The sequence below is a fragment of the Drosophila obscura genome, unplaced genomic scaffold (assembly GCF_018151105.1).
Source record: "Drosophila obscura isolate BZ-5 IFL unplaced genomic scaffold, ASM1815110v1 contig_186, whole genome shotgun sequence".
In the NCBI taxonomy this organism is placed as follows: Eukaryota; Metazoa; Arthropoda; class Insecta; order Diptera; family Drosophilidae; genus Drosophila; species Drosophila obscura.
Genome location: NW_024542774.1, coordinates 1,176,242 through 1,192,194, shown reverse-complemented (window position 1 = coordinate 1,192,194; position 15,953 = coordinate 1,176,242). Strand labels below are relative to the sequence as shown.

At 45.6% G+C, this 15,953-nt stretch overlaps 4 protein-coding genes across 6 annotated transcripts; 2 read left to right on the top strand and 2 right to left on the bottom strand.

Moving 5' to 3' along the window:
• Window positions 1-372: 372 nt before the first annotated feature.
• LOC111072607 (protein germ cell-less) lies at window positions 373-5,078 on the bottom strand. The gene is made up of 4 exons (XM_022364587.2): window positions 4,875-5,078; window positions 2,671-2,836; window positions 1,643-2,590; window positions 373-1,574 (listed from the first exon to the last, which is right to left on the bottom strand). Exons 2-4 carry the CDS (start codon window positions 2,802-2,804, stop codon window positions 929-931), a joined length of 1,728 nt encoding a protein of 575 aa, XP_022220279.2. The 5' UTR covers window positions 2,805-2,836; window positions 4,875-5,078; the 3' UTR covers window positions 373-928.
• A 312-nt stretch (window positions 5,079-5,390) lies between these two features.
• On the top strand, window positions 5,391-7,803 carry LOC111072606 (kinesin-like protein subito). The gene is made up of 4 exons (XM_022364585.2): window positions 5,391-6,078; window positions 6,144-7,155; window positions 7,223-7,403; window positions 7,470-7,803. The coding sequence occupies exons 1-4, from the start codon at window positions 5,568-5,570 to the stop codon at window positions 7,623-7,625; spliced, it is 1,860 nt and encodes a 619-aa protein (XP_022220277.2). The 5' UTR covers window positions 5,391-5,567; the 3' UTR covers window positions 7,626-7,803.
• A 653-nt stretch (window positions 7,804-8,456) lies between these two features.
• LOC111072580 (lysosomal-associated transmembrane protein 4A) lies at window positions 8,457-14,077 on the top strand. Of its 3 annotated transcripts, none has more exons than XM_022364536.2 (5): window positions 8,457-8,567; window positions 8,797-8,999; window positions 11,988-12,165; window positions 12,252-12,390; window positions 12,463-14,077. In XM_022364536.2, the coding sequence occupies exons 2-5, from the start codon at window positions 8,829-8,831 to the stop codon at window positions 13,241-13,243; spliced, it is 1,269 nt and encodes a 422-aa protein (XP_022220228.2). In that variant the 5' UTR covers window positions 8,457-8,567; window positions 8,797-8,828; the 3' UTR covers window positions 13,244-14,077. The 3 variants fall into 3 exon arrangements, with proteins under 3 accessions (XP_022220228.2, XP_022220227.2, XP_022220226.2); XM_022364535.2 differs by having other exon boundaries at window positions 11,988-12,171; XM_022364534.2 differs by having other exon boundaries at window positions 11,988-12,177.
• A 348-nt stretch (window positions 14,078-14,425) lies between these two features.
• On the bottom strand, window positions 14,426-15,076 carry LOC121404120 (peptidoglycan-recognition protein SC2). Its single transcript, XM_041592947.1, has one exon. The coding sequence runs from the start codon at window positions 15,074-15,076 to the stop codon at window positions 14,501-14,503; it is 576 nt and encodes a 191-aa protein (XP_041448881.1). The 3' UTR covers window positions 14,426-14,500.
• Window positions 15,077-15,953: the final 877 nt, after the last annotated feature.

Here is a 15,953-nt window from a genome sequence, read left to right as displayed (position 1 = left end):
ATTGCTTGCTGACAAAAGCTGACTGATATGAACATACATACATATGTTCATACTGATAAGCTGACTGGCACATCTATGTACATATATGCTGTATGGTTAGTGTTATACCTTAGAATTGAAGTATTTGGGTATTTTTATGGGGCAAATTTAGATGATAATTATTTCATAAAAATGTATATAAAATATCCGATAATCCCGAACATTTATTCCGATCTAGTGTAGTACACTAAGTGTACCGAAAAAACAAGTACATATTTTAGTTATTTGCACAGCCAACATTTCAGTGCGGAGATGCCCCCAGTTCGGCCCGTAAATAGTCGATACCGAATCTACCTAATTTTCGTAATCGAAGTTTTAATGAATTTGAAGATATTTTTCAATCAATCGAAGACTTTAATAAACGAAATCGAGATAGTTGTTACTGTGCGTACATAGCGTACAAAGTGAATACAAAATGTGTTAGGACAGTTAGATGCGTAAACATACTACATGACTACATAATCCGAATACATTTCAATCTTAGTTACTTTGCCGCGTTGCTCCTTACTCGTTAGCTTAACAAGTAGATCATCTTTGAGTGTGTAATATCTGTATATATTACAATATGCAGCATCTATGTGCGAGCGCACGAGCGATTCCAGACTACTCCAAACAGTAGATTTACATAATTAATTATTACATATAGATTCTAATGTTGTAAACGATATACAAAAATATAGATCTAGGCGAACCGTACCAGAACGATCTTCGGTTTGCCGGAACTTAATTTACAAACGTGTGGATCAAATCACACGATAATCGTAATCGTAAGAGAAACTAGCAGATAACGAATTTACAATTACATCTAAAACGAGACTCGACCAGTGCGAGTCCATGAACAGGAAATGGTGGTAGTAGTGCTTATGGTGGTGCTATTGGATGTACGCGCTCAGCACGCCATGTCGCCGAACAGTGCATCAGCGTCGCTGGACACAGCGATATCTCGGTGCCAACTTATTCTTCGTCGCGGTGACGGGGACGTCGGCGTTGACGCCTCCGAATCGCCAATGTAGACCGCCGAATCATCAGCACTGGCCGGGGTCATCGGCCTCTCGCAAGTGGCTCCAATCTCCGAAATGGGTATGGAGAGCGATGTCGTCCTCGCCTCTTCGCTGTGCGGCACAACCTCCTTGAAGCTCTGATTGGGCGGCATGACGACGAGCATGTTAATGGATATGAGCAGCGGATGGACCAGCTTCGGGTCGAGAACCATCAGCGGCACCTCCTCGTTCTTCTCAAGACTTAGCGAGCAAATCTCTGAGGTTTGTGTAAAAACTGGCTGGCGTTGAGCATTGATCGAAGTGACAGTGGTGCGGATCATGAATTTACGCTTGGTCTGGAGGCTCAGGACTCGCTCGTGCTCGTGCCGGTGGTGGCGCCGAATATTCAGTCTGCGCGAGTCCATGATGAGTATGAGATCCATGCCAAAATTGAAGCCCGTCCAGCGCCACTTTTGGTACCCCGGCTCGGTCAGGAGGCGGCCACAGCGCATACAATTCTCGAAGAACTGATCGTCGTCCAACTGTTGCGGACTGCTGTGGGAGCAGAGAAAATGGAGAATCAACATTCATCCTCAAGAGACTGGGCGATGGGATGGACTTACCTGTCCTCTTGGCCATGATCGATCCTAAGCAGGGCGTCCCAATGACTGTGGATGTGGCTGTATAGCCACTCCTTGGGTATTATGTTGTCGTTGTAGATGATCTTCAAATCCATGTAGTGGTTTGTGAGGTACTGGGTGCGCAGCTTCTGGAAGACTGGAACAAATGGCTGGCCCTCTGGTGTTGCCAGAAAGGAGCGTTCCTCCATCCGGCTGGTGAAGTACGTCCACTGGGCAACATCCACGCTTGGTGTGTGCGTATCTACGCCAGCGTTAACCAGACGATCCTGAGTTCTCTGCGCCTCAGCCCGCTGCACTGGGTCTTCTGGATCGTGGTCAGGGTGCAGGCGCAAAAACATCCACGTGCGCAGCAACGTGTACAGGGAAAACTCTGTCTGCATCACGTACAGGTCTTGGCTGGCAGTCAGGGCTGTCATCAGATCTATGGAGATGTGCCGCAACAGGTTCGGTTGCTTGCTGTAAATGCTGAGTAGGTTGATCTGGAACCACTGGAAGGTGGATTTCTTCACCCCCACCACTCCGTACTGGCAGGCCGCCTCGTAGTAGTGAATGGCCGTCTCCGCATTGATGGTGTCCACCATCACCTCAGAGCACTTGTCGATGATGCCGTCCAGGTGGAATAGCGTGGCCGTGGCCAGCACTGGTATCACATCCTTTGGATCTATCTCGATCTCGTCCGAGTACATGGAGCCGAAGACCGCATCCAGGCTTTCCACGTTGATGCGGTCGTCGGGGATGGTGATCTGCACAAAGTTCTGTTGCGCCTCCTTCCACGTCCCGTTGAACATCGTATAGAAGTAGGGGCTCTGACTCAAGTACACCTTATGAAGGTGCCACACCTTGTCCAGCACCATCACGGCCACATCCGAGTTCTTTTCCTCCTTGAATAGAGCCTTGTAAATGTATTGCGTGGTCGTCAGCAATTTCTTCCTGTCGGTCGAGGCAAACAATAAATTAGAAAATGGAAATGGAACCACAAACAATGGCTCGCTGAGAGCTGAGCTGCTTACTTCTTGGGCAGAGTGGTACCCAGCTGTGCCTGCTCATCCTGGCCGAGAGTGGAGTCCGTGCTGCGCTTCCGCTTCCGACGATTGCTAAACACCTCGGCCACATTGCTCTGCATGGATCCCATGATCTGACCCATAGCTGGAGTCAAGCGGACTGGCGCTCGATTGTCTGAAAGTATTAATTAAACCCATGAATAAATGTGTGTGTTCGATGTTCGAAGGGGGAAGATTTTCGTCGCGTTTATCGATTTGACAGGTTGCGTGTTGATAGTGCCTCGGCCGGCCTGACTGCCTGAATGGAAAAAGTTGACCCACTTTCGTTCCAGCAGGCCGCCCCCGTAGCTGCTTTAACCACGGAAAAATGAAAACCTCTTCCCCGTGGGTGTCGTGTGGGTGCGGGGCCCAGCACAAGCCCTACGTCTTCTAGAAAGTGTCAACATCAATAGCCCTGCTCAACAGTTGGTGATGTCATCATCATCACCATCTTATTCAGTGCGCTTCTAACTGTTCGACACTTGCAACCAAATCTCATATGACAATGGGATAAGTCTCACAATTTTATACGATCGTTTGAATAGTTCCATAACCGAGTCTATTTCATTTATAAAGGCAAGTCTGATTCTGCCCTTATTCCAAATCAGGCTCCATAAAACTATGAATAGCTGCAATATATATGTATGTATCCATGAAACCCCCACTCTATCTCTGAACATTTTCGTGTAATTTTGGGAGGGGGTGGGGCCTATAATTAGAACGAGATCAAACGAACTCGTTTTCATGACGTTGTTTATGTTTTCGCGAGCAGCTGGAGCTGGATGAATGTTGTAACCATGTCAAGGCCGTTGATGCCAGTGGTTACACTGCCCATAAATTACACACACACTCGTATTTGGGTAATTTTGATTTTCTTTACAGAGTCTCTATCCGAGGTATGTTGAAATTACAGTTCAAATGATTACAAACCTAAAAACTAATGAAAATCCAGTCAGACTATGCAGTTTCCCAATCGTTAATCGCGTCTGAATCGTCTATATCAACACCTTTATTGTGTTGACAACACTGCGATTCGCATTGATATGGATGGCCGGCCACGCTTGATGGTCGCCTTCAACCAATAGACTTGTCCAGTCAGCCAGTCACATCTTGAACTCGCATTTCAGTGATTATGTTATGGGATGGTGGTAGGGTGGGAGCAGCAGATGGAAGTTTGTTTTGGTGCGGCGCAGTTCCGAAAACAAAAGTAAACTATTGAGAACCGGTTTGCGCAGCAATACACATTTCTTATAAGACCAAAACAAGAAAGGCGATTGCAGCAGATTCAAATTACGTCACCAGTTAGAGGCACACACACACACACACAGCGAGAAGGAGAGACAGAGAAAAGCCAAACAACTGTCGTTATATTTAAATGCTCATGATATCACAATATCAAATTGCACTAATGCTAGTTTTAATGAAAAACCACAGCGAAAACCCAACAAAATGGGGAAAAAAAGAAAAAAGTTAATGTAGCCCAAGGAGTAACGGCTAATTAACGTGGGTTTTCGTCGAAGAAGCCAACAAGCTCGGGCGGGATTCGAACACAAGAACGGAACGCGCTGGGTTCCCTAAAACCGCATAACAAACATTCTAAACGTCTAGACCGCATAGCCACGCCAGCTAGAAGATTGATAACTTCCCAGAGCAAACATACATACATATATTTAAGGGGCCGGGGCCCTTCTTGATAGGGAATTCGTAGTTTGATCACACGAAACTACACTGAGGAACAGCTGTTGTTGCGGTTGATCCCAGCCTGATTGGCACTCTGCAAATTCGCACTAATATACGACCTGGCTGTGTTTTTGGCACTGATAACGCAGTAGGCCCCGCTGTGATATGACGAGTGGGAGCACACACCCGCGTGGAGGCTTTTGTTCTCTCTATCTACTTCTCCCTGATTCCATGGCGATTCGTAGAGTGCAGTTAATCTCTGGCTCTATAAATAGGAGACAAACTGAATTCAAAGTATGACGTATGCCGAAGTATGAGAAAGGGGTGGGGAGGAAAGGCAACTAGTACAGAGAGAGAGAGAGAGAGAGAAACGAGCGAACGCGCAGGAGAAACAACAACCGAACGACGCAAAAATTATAGGCACAAGGGTTCGCGGGGCGCGGGCAGGCATAGATAAATGGCGGTGGTGGGGACCGAGATAAATGGAAACTTACTGTAATAGTGCAGTTACAGTAACGTGATTTTATAGAACTGCAGTTGCACTCCACGTTTACTTTTGCCTATTTTCTAAAAACACCAATTAAAAACAGTTCTTTCTGCGTCTTTGAGTAGGATAGGATTCAAATCACTTCATATTTAAAATTGAATATTTATTTTGCATCCAAGTTCCCGATGCACAGCGTGACCGTGACGAAAACGATAAAAAATACCATCCGGCGAAAAAAGAAATACCATTAAATACCATTTTAGTTTCGAGAAATACCATTTAAATACCATAAACTTAAAACATTTATTTCAAGTGTGCAACATTCTCATGTTGCTGAAAGAGAGCAAATTTTGAAAAACCACCAATAATATCGATATTTTTGTACGATAAATGGAGTTTGGCGGTCATTTTGAATATTCGACAGTGGGGGTTAATCGTTGAATGTTCCATGATGACAAATATTTCTCCATACCTTGACATGGTATGCCGACTCATTTTTGCGTCATCGAAACAGCTGACTGTGCGATGTCAGTTTTCGATACCCATATCGTCATTATTCAAATTTGAAAAAAGGGGCAACCCTAAACAGAGGCGTCCTTAAAAACGCGCGAATCTTCAATCTAACAACATAAAAACTACAAACTACAATTAAGCAAGAAACTGCTGGATTTGTGCACTTTGGAGACCAACACAACTTAGCATGAGTGATTCGTCTGAAGCACCAACGCGTGAGAAGCGCTCTTTTCTGATGGCTCGAGATCCCAGCGTTGACCGGCGCTTTCGGCCCAGGCCGAACAAAAAGTTGCGTCTCTTTGATGATATCCACGAATCAGCAGAGAGCACAGATCCCTCAGACACGGAATCAGAATACACATCTAATGGGGGAGACGATGCAACCAGTGTAGAAGATAGCAGTGTAGCGGAGACGGGACCACAGGTGTTTCTGCGTCTGCGTCCCGTGAGTGCTGCCTCCAAGGGATACTCGCTATCAGACGATGGCAAAGTTCTGATAACCAGCGCAAAGAGTGAAAATAGCAGTAACAATGTCAACCGAATGGAAAAGCACTTTGGATTCACATCCATTTTTGATGGCACCGTTGGGCAGCAGGATATCTACGACATCTGTGTTGGCCCCAAGATTCTGGAAGAGGAATGCGTGACCATAATGACGTATGGCACTTCAGGCTCGGGAAAAACTTACACGCTGCTTGGTATGCTCCATATCTTACGGTCTTTTTTACTGATGCAACCACTCATAAGGTTTTTTCACCCGTAGGCGATGATGTGCGGGCTGGTGTTATACCCCGCGGCCTAGAGCACATATTCACAGTCTACCTGGAGAACATGTATCACGCACCCAAGCTAAAACTGATCAACGGGTGCATTGTGTTTTTGCAAGACGACGCCACGCTGCGGGAAATGCAAATAAGCAAGAAACTGCTCGATTTGTGCCCGGATATTGGCGCCAATCACGAGCGACTGAGGCAGGTGATTAAGAGCGATCACACCTTCGAGACGAAGGCCGAGCCAGACGTATCGGTAATGATTTGGGTATCCTTTGTGGAGATCTACAATGAACTGGTTTACGACCTACTGAGCATACCGCCGCGTCAAGAAAACCTTGGAGCTGCGCCACGCAAACCCCTAAAGATCGCCTGCAATAAAGGGCAAGTATTTATCAAGGGCCTCACGACTGTGTTCGTGAAGAGCAGCGAGGAAGCATTGCGGCTCCTGCGGCTGGGGCAGCAGCGTTCCACATACGCTTCGACTTCCGTGAACTCGAACTCTAGCCGATCGCACTGTGTCTTCACCGTGGATGTGTTAAAGTACAACCGCTCGGGCATGACCACTCAATGTTCGTACAAGTTCTGCGACCTCGCGGGCTCGGAACGTGTCAACAATACAGGCACCATAGGGCTACGCCTCAAGGAGGCGAAGAACATCAATACCTCCCTAATGACACTGGGACGCTGTCTGGATGCGGCTAGTACTTCGCGCAAGAAGCCGAGCACTGACGTCATACCATTTCGCGATTCGAAGCTAACCATGCTGCTGCAAGCAGCCCTACTCGGAAAGGAACGATTGGCCATGATAGTGACCGTCACGCCGCTGGAGAAGTACTATGAGGAAAACCTGAACGTGCTTAACTTTGCTTCCATAGCGAAGAATATAATTTTCAAAGAGCCGATGGTGAAGCAGCATAGTACACGTTATTCCAGTTTCTTGGACAACTCAAAAAGGAATAGTCAATACGAATACATTAAAGAGATTGAGGAGGATAACATCGGGTATAGTTATCTAATTGGCACATCACATCCCTTTTCGTGAATATTATTCTTTTTTTGTATCGCACAGTTTGCGGGAAGAGATCGATCGTTTGAAGTTCGACCATGTGCTGAAGATGCAGCTGCTGGAGGAGAAGCTGCGAAAGGAACTTACCGACACCTTCCAGGAAATGATGCGGGTGAACAAAAAACAGTGGGAGGAGCAGTCCGAGAAGCAACTCTTGATGGCAGAGAGGGAGTTTGAGTTTAAGGTTTGTCCGCCCTACCATATAAGATTTGTCTTTCCACAGTCCCTAAGCATACGCGTATCATTGCAGTTGGGCTCACAAAAGCGGCGCTACGAAGAGGAAATTGAGGATCTTAAAGATGAAATCGAGGATCTGAAATCTCCCTCAAGAGACATTGACACTGACAGTATGGATGAAATGGACGAGGATCCCAAATCGCCAATCGAAATACTCGATGACGAATAGTACATGCATACATATGTTTTATTTCAAATGTTTAATGTTTAGTTTAAGTGTTAGTTATTTCTTATATTTAATTCCTTTTCCATTGAAAACCATTCTCATTAAATAAAAATGTGTTTGTCTTTTAATGTGAAGAATTTGCAATCAGAATCAGAATTTCTAGCTGCCAGGCAAACAGCACTGAACAAATAATTGTATCCAATAAATTAATAAATTTTCTACAAGACTGGCTAAGTTTTATTTTTCCCATTAATTAGATATTGAAGAAAGTAAGGATGCTATACACTTGCCAATGCTTTCAGATTTAATGTCACTGAAATCATCCGAATCATTCCGGTCACCAAGGAAAAAGCCATTATTAATATTTCAAATCAGCTTTGAAAACAATCCAATAAAAAGGAATCCTTAAAATTAACCAATCTTGTGAAAAAATTGATTCATCGATTGGATTAAATTGTATTTTTAGTGTTGAAAGTCCTAGCAATCTGGTAATATTAAACCGAATATCAAAATCGGGGAATATGATTTCCGACCATGGACAGAGAACGTTTAGCCCATTGTCGACCAGTGGGTATTTCGATTTACAAACGAATATTATGAAACTTAAAACATTTATTGTTGCATTTCAGGTGAAAGATATGGTGGCAATATTTTTTTTTAAGTAAATGGTAGGACGGATCTGCAACTAGAATATACAAACAGTATTATTTTGCCCAGACAACTCATTTTGTTCACCTGTTTAAAAAGAGCGGGGTTACGTGGGCTAAGTTGGTTTTATTCCTCGGTATATTTATGGTATTTTCAGAAAATGAGAAAGTATATTTTGGTACATTTCTGAGGGACTTATTTTATTGATAAATTGTTGCGCAGTTCATTAGAAAAGTCCATAAAAAAGAGTTTAGATTTTGAATTCAGTGCAAGCCGCATAAAATTAACACCCCAAAGGTACATCAAAAGGATGGTCATACGGCAATTAGCAAACTAAAAGCATAAAACAGTGAAAAACAGTTGTGAAAAAAAAGTGGCACACACAAACAATAAACCCAGGCATATACACACAGACACAAACACATTGACATTGACTGTAACCGCAGCCATGTATATATGTGTACACATTTATGCGAGTATATCATAATAAACACAATTAATGTCTGGTGTTTTGCATTCGTTGCAGCTTGTGGCACCTCTTGTCTGCGGGGGCGTGCAATGTTAAAGATTCACGTCAAAATGGGTCCGCAACGTAGTCATCATCCCAGCAACAACAACAACAGCAATGGCACCGCCACCAGCAGCAACGCCAATCGGCACAAGGAGTTTACGTGCTGTTTTGGTCTGCATGTCCATACGGCTACCCTGATGATAGGATTGTGGCATTTGGTAAGAAACCAATTACCACCCTGTGACCTTTACCCCACCCACACACACAGCTGCAGCAGGCGTCTCGAAATGTGTATACACACCTGCATTCCCACGCATCGCATGCAAGTTTTTGCCGCTTCCTTCATATTTGACCCTGTTCAGTGTCAAGGAGGGGAAAAATCAATTGACCATGCCTGCGCAGTTCCTCAAAAACTGCACGCATCCAGCAACTCTCAAACTTTCGCACTGCACACGTCCAACTTTCACCGCGTAAGTTTTCCTCCCCCTGTGACGTCAATCGGAGCATCAACGGAAGGCGTGCGTCATATGATCTCCAACAGGGCCAGCGGAGATGAGGCTTTGCATTACTTTTCCTAATACGGAAGTGTCGGTCCGAATCATGGCCTGGCAAACGGAATGGTGTGGTCCCAAAGATGTGCCTATTTTCCAGCCCCTTGTGGGGCGACATCGCCTACACATGACTTGGCATCAGCAATTGGCATAATTCGTGTATTTCAATGCTCGTTCCGCCTCTTATGATTGGGGTCCCCTGCGACACGCTTTCATAGCCGCTTGCAGTGCCGCCCTCACGTTTGCAGAAACTAACTGTCACATGCGTCGCGAAAATGATTACAGTTTGAGCAGCAGTTGGAGCTCTCAAACCATTTCGATATTTCTCCGTTTCACTTCTTATCAGTTTCAAGTGCAATTTAATGCCACTTCGACGCTGAGTTTCCCCTTTTCTTTGTTTGTCTTCCTCCCAAATGTCGAGTATCGGCTGTTCAAAGACTCGTATTTATTTATATAGCGTAAAGCCACGAATTGAATATTTCCATTGGATCATCATAAAATGATATTGCGATCTGATCAATCTAAGGGGGTTTACCGCTCATTGGAATTTCCACAAACAAACAATGCTCTTCCATTATAAGTAGTGTCGCATTAAAGGTCAAATTCCAGTCATAACAGAGCCTTGAACCTGAGATGTCTAAGCACGGGCGGCCATATGTGCAAACACCCAGCACCGCCAGATACCCGAAACCATGAGCTGTTTCATTTATTTTTAAAGACTCCACGTACTCGCCAGATGATATGCAAACATTTGCTCTCCCCTCTGATATGCACACATGTAGATGTATGTACAATATCTTTCTGGTTCGGTCAACATTTTCAACAGCGCAACAGAAAGCTGCCATAAATTGGAGAATTGTTAATTCAACTGTCACTTATCAGCACACAAATCGCAAATCAAATCTACTGAAGCTTCCTTATCTGTTTAGGTTTTTTTTTCGCCTGCCAGCTCATCATCATCACCCAAACACCTGCAAGGTATTCCAAAAATGTGTTTAGATGAAAGAACAAATAATCTGTATTTAAATCTATCTGCTTTCCTTGTCATAAAATTGTATAAAACTAGCATTCGAATCGAAATTTTTCATACTAGGGCAATTGCAAATGATTGCTCATTTTCAATGAGAACGCTTCACGAAGAAGCTTATGGAACAGTTTCTGCAAGATTCGAATGCAATGTACAACGGCGCAGAGACCGATAAGGAAGTCTCTGAAGATTCCTATTCGGGGAGTACCGGCCTGAGCTATGACCAAGAGGAGAGCATGGCCGAAGAGGGGCAGGAGCCGACGGGAGAGAGTAGCTGTTCTGGGGACGTGGAGAGCGAGGAGAATGGCCTTGTCTTGCTATACAATAACCCAGCTTTTAACCATCTTTCGACCACATCCTTGCCCAGAAATGCTGGCGACTGTAAGGAGCGCTCACTGTTCTCCTTGGGCTTTATCGGATCCGCGAATTGGCCGACAGTGGAAACAACTCCGTGCCAAATGAAAAACAAGCCGAATCTGTATGCTCTACTGCTGAAGCTGGCCAAAAAACGCGTGAGGACCAATTCGGTTATCAAAATCGGCGACTGTCGGTTCCCTGTGCATCTCATGGTTCTGCGGAGCTATTCACAGTCGTTTCGCGACGCCGGCCACGATGTGGAATTGGAGCTGCCAGAGGAGTACGTGACCGCAAGGTGTTTCAGTCTTATTTACGAGTGGATGCTCACAGACAAGCCGCTCCTGCCCCGATTGGGCCTGCTGGAGGTCCTTCGAGCGGCAAAGTTCTTAAAGATCACCCAGCTGGTGCGCCAGTGTGAGCACTGTCTGATAGATGGCTGCAAAGAGGACGCGGCCGCATTGCTGTACGTAGAGGCGAGACTCCTGAACATGGAGCGATCTCAGCGACGTTTCCTTCAGCGAATTTCCAAGTTCTTTCTGACACTGGTGGCTTCTGAGGAGTTTCTTAACCTGCCACTGAAGCCGCTTCTTCTTCTGCTTAATTCCACTATGCTCGGTGTGAACTCCGAGCTGGAGGTGTTCATGTCTGCAGTGCGTTGGTTGAATTGCCGATGGCCTCAGCGGCAGGACATGCTAACAATGGTTACATCTTGTATTCGTTTTGCTCTGATCGCGCCCTGGCATCTGGTACGACTCCAGAATCCAGAATTATCTGCCCTGGAAGTGTTGAGGGTCGTCTCTGATTCGGATGTGCGTCAGCTGATCCACGATGGCATTGCCTACACCACCACGCGAATCTACTACGGCGCCGATCAAGAGGGCTTCAAGGGTCACCTGCTCAGAACGGCCACGAGAACACCCGAGCCAAGGACTTGGATCTTCGACCCCAACTGCAGTCATCACCATCGCATTAACTGCAAGGTGGCCCTGGACTTTTCATACAAAACATTCATTGGATATCTCAACCACCTGCAGGTGCAGCCCAAGCATTACTGGCAATCGCTAGAGTCAGCAGTGGCTCCGAGCGGCGTCGAGTGCCTTAGCAGGCATCACTTAACCCAAAGTTTGGAGTCCTTGGAGCCAGCCGATCAGCGCTAAACCCCCGTTTCTGTTGTATTCATTTGTTGGGATAATGTTTAATATATATCTTGATACTTATTCTATTGAATCATCAGCCTATTATTCATTTCCCCATCTCCTCCCCACTTGCAGTTCCTCAACATACTGGCTTTGAGCGTTCTGGCGGTCATTTGGCGCAATCCCGAGATGATGGACGAGTTGGAAAGTGGCAGCCACGACTATACCGTTGATCTCAATGCACCGGCCTTGCCGACGCCGCTGAGCAAAGTTGACCCGCCCTATGCGTACCGTGACCATTCCCTCAACTATCGTAAGCGTGAGCGTAAGCAGTGACACAGAGTGGATCCGTGGATGGTTTATTAATTGATGTTTTTTGTTTGATTCGGATGCTTGCAGAGAACTTTGACATGGGCGGCCTGGTATGCACCTGCATGATAGCTATTACGCTGATGATGATCTATGGAACCATCAAGGGTAAACCGTCGCATCTGTTGCCCTTCTTCTGTCTGCAGCTCTTTGACTTTGCCATAACCACGTAAGCAGATTATTTTAAATCGTTGTTTGTGGGCAGCCTCCTGATGGCACTTTCTTTCCTTTCCCGTTGCAGCCTCACCGCCGCTGGCTATCTGTGCTACCTACAGGCCATCCATCGCATCATTGCCGAATCTCACCGCTTGCCATGGCGCGAGAAGCTGCTGGAGCTGCCGCCGGAGGAGCTCGTCGTGGTGGTTCTCGTCGTTTTCGTGTGCATCGTATTCCTGAAGGCCTACTGCATTGGTATCGTCTGGCGCTGCTACAAGTACTTGACTCTGCGTCAGCAACATATCCGGACCTTGTTCCCCTTCCTCGAGACTGGATCCGGGGTCCATGGTGTGGGCGGAACCTTTGGCGCTGAGGAGCGTGCCTACTCCACTCTGTTGCCCAACTATGATGAAGCGATTGCCCAGTACTTGAAGCAGGCACCGCCGCCATCCTATCAGGTGGCCATGTCCAACTACCAAGAGGATCCGGCCGGAGAAGCTGGCGGTGCTGAAGCAAATCCCGGTGTGGCCCCCCTGTTCGTGGCTCTGGGTGCAGCGGCCACTGCAAACGCCGCCTCCAATATGGATGATAACATGGACAACAACAACGAAATGCCGAACAACAACAACACGATGCATGTGAATGCCAACACGCCTCCAATGCGACGCAGCGATGCCGCCCTTGGCCCCATTTCCGATGATGATGATGATCTGGAGGTGATCGACGCAGGCTTGGAGGCGATGGAAGGCATTCCACCGCCGCCGGCCTACAACGATGTGGCCGATGCCGAAGTGCAGGTGCCATCACCGTACCCGGTGGATCGTCAGGTCAACATGACACCTGGCCGCAATGAGAGCCAGGCCTAAGTTGTGATTTCTTTAAGTTTGTTTCTCACTGTGTAATCGTGATGTGCTTGCAGCACACGCTGCTCATATTACTCGCATCCACATCCACATCGTCTTGCCCAGCCGCACAACTTTTTGGTTTTCATTACTTGGCTCATTCCGTTTCCTTCATGAATCAGGTGCACTCTTGCGCTTAAACATATATGCTATATAAACCTCTATCTATACATATATATGTGTGTGTTGAAAAGTGTTTTTAGCAAATCCAAAAATTTAAAGTAATTTCCTCTTTTAAACCGTCGCTGAGTGCGCATATATGTATGCTATATCTATATGTATATGGTTGCTTCTCTTCAAATGTCCCAGGAAACCCAAAAGAAAACAAAAAACAATTATTTCGTTGTGGCCCAGAAAAGCTTCAATTCCTTTTCGGCCACATACGATATTCGAAATTAGATGAAACAACAACCTGTTAAAAACGTTTTCATTCCGTTAACCATGAGAACTTCAATTAGATTAAGCCCAAGTAGCTCGTTACCAGATTAATTCGATTGGCGCCCGCAGCCCACAGCCCGAAAGCTCTGTCTATGGACACGGATTTGGATGTTGTATGTGTTAAGCTATCTCGTAAGACTCAATGCATATTCTATATATATACTCTATACTTGATACGGAACACATGGCGTACATACCCCCATCAGTTACGATGCTATATATCACCCGGATTTTACTATTGTGTATCAATTAACAGCAAACGAATCGTTTTATGTGTGTACGATATCTATATGTATACTGTATACTAAATATGCAAAGATATTCGAATAAATATTAGTTTGTATTCAATTCAAAATGTAATTTCTTGCATTATCATTTGCGGATCGTGGATGATATCTTACGTACAAGACATTGTGTGACTTCTGGGGAATATAGAGTGAATTGGGTACCGTCGTTTGTATGTCATATAAAAGAATCACTCTTGCGGGTGGGGCTGCATCCCTTTGTTTTCGACCACTTTCAGCTCAGCTTCTCTGGGGTCGTGTAGGCGAGCTTGTTCTATGATGAATCAATCAGGCTTGCTGGCCATATGACTTGATAACGATGATTTTGATCTCGTCTCTTACTCCACCACACCAAGTCGAGCGTTGAATTCGAGGAAAGTCCCGCAGCAAAAAAGTACCCGAAGTTGTTTTTCAAGCGTGTGTATTGTATTTTTAAGAATTTATTTGCATTAAAGTTTTTTTTTTGTATTTTTTTTTTTGTATGCATTGACCTTTTTGCTTAGGCCTTCCAGTTGGACCAGGTTCTGATCTCGTTCCAGATGTTGGTGCCGGGGCACTCGGTGGCGCTGACCTGACGGTGGCCGTACAGAATGTAGCCGGAAACGATCTGTCCGCGAGAGACGGCGTCGGAGAGGAGACCCTTGGCGGCGGTGGTCTGGGCGGCGGTGATCTTGTCGGTGTTGTAGTTACCCAGGAAGGAGATGCCAATCGACTTGGAGTTCCAGTTGGTGGCATGAGCACCCATCACGTTCCAGCCACGGCCCTCGTACACATTGCCGTCACCGCCGATCAGGAAGTTGTAGCCGATGTCAGCCCAGCCGAGGGAGTCCATGTGATAGGCCTGGATGTTCCTCAGTTGGGTCTGGCAAGCGGCTTGGGTTGTGCAGTAGTTGCCGGCGGTGTGGTGGATTACAGCGTAGCTCAGGTACGAGCCCAGGGAGGTCTTGCTCGTGGCCGAGCGGCCTCCCCACTGCGACTTGCTGATGATGTTCACACCCAGAGCAGCCTGGGCTAAGCAGAACACAGCCAGAAGGATAAGAGCTTTGTTTGCCATGGTTGAAGTTTGATTGTACATTGTTCCACTCAATGTCTGTTTATATACCCGTACCCCCTAACAAAACCCGAGCAGGCTTATCGCCAGCGATGAACAGGCGCGCGAGTCAGTTGAGTTCGCGCGAGCCCACATCTGATATGGCGGCTATCTGAAGCACATCCTGATATGGGCGTGATGACGACCAAATCGGTCTTCTAATCAGCACAAGTGCTACTAATTAATTTGTCTAAAGTTTCCCTGCAGACCTATACTGTGCTAGAATAATTATAGTAAATATTTATAGATGGCCATGTAATGAACTTTTATAGGTACAGGACTTCGAAGGATGCTATAATTTAAGCCGGATAAATCATCCATAAACGCCGTTGAGCTTTGAAGCTCGAAAGAAGGCCTTCCTGTAACAGATGACGCAGTCGTATGTTAATTATTTTATTATTATTATTATTTATTTTTAATTTTTTTTTGCAAAGATAAATAACAATTTACAGTTCCCATGGTGTAGAATACATTGACATCATACGATTTTCAAATGCTACTCTGCCATAAATTTTGTTTATTTATTTTGTTTCTTTTGTTATCAATGTGATATTATGGGTTTTATACTAATTTACGAGCGTCTTGAAAGCGATGAAGTGGCTGATATGATTTAAATCAAAATCTTACACCAAAAATATACACACATGGCGAGAGGATTCCATTTGGAATTTTGATTAGATTACTGCCCTCGAACATCATTAAATTCTACAATGGCTAGTAGGGGTCAGACACTGGCTGCACACGCTTCTAATTGGAACAATCGCAAGATAACTTTCTTATTTCATTCGCATTTTTGATTAGATGACGCAGATACAGATATTCGTACCACAGGACGGTTTGGATGTGAGCCAGTTTCTGCTAG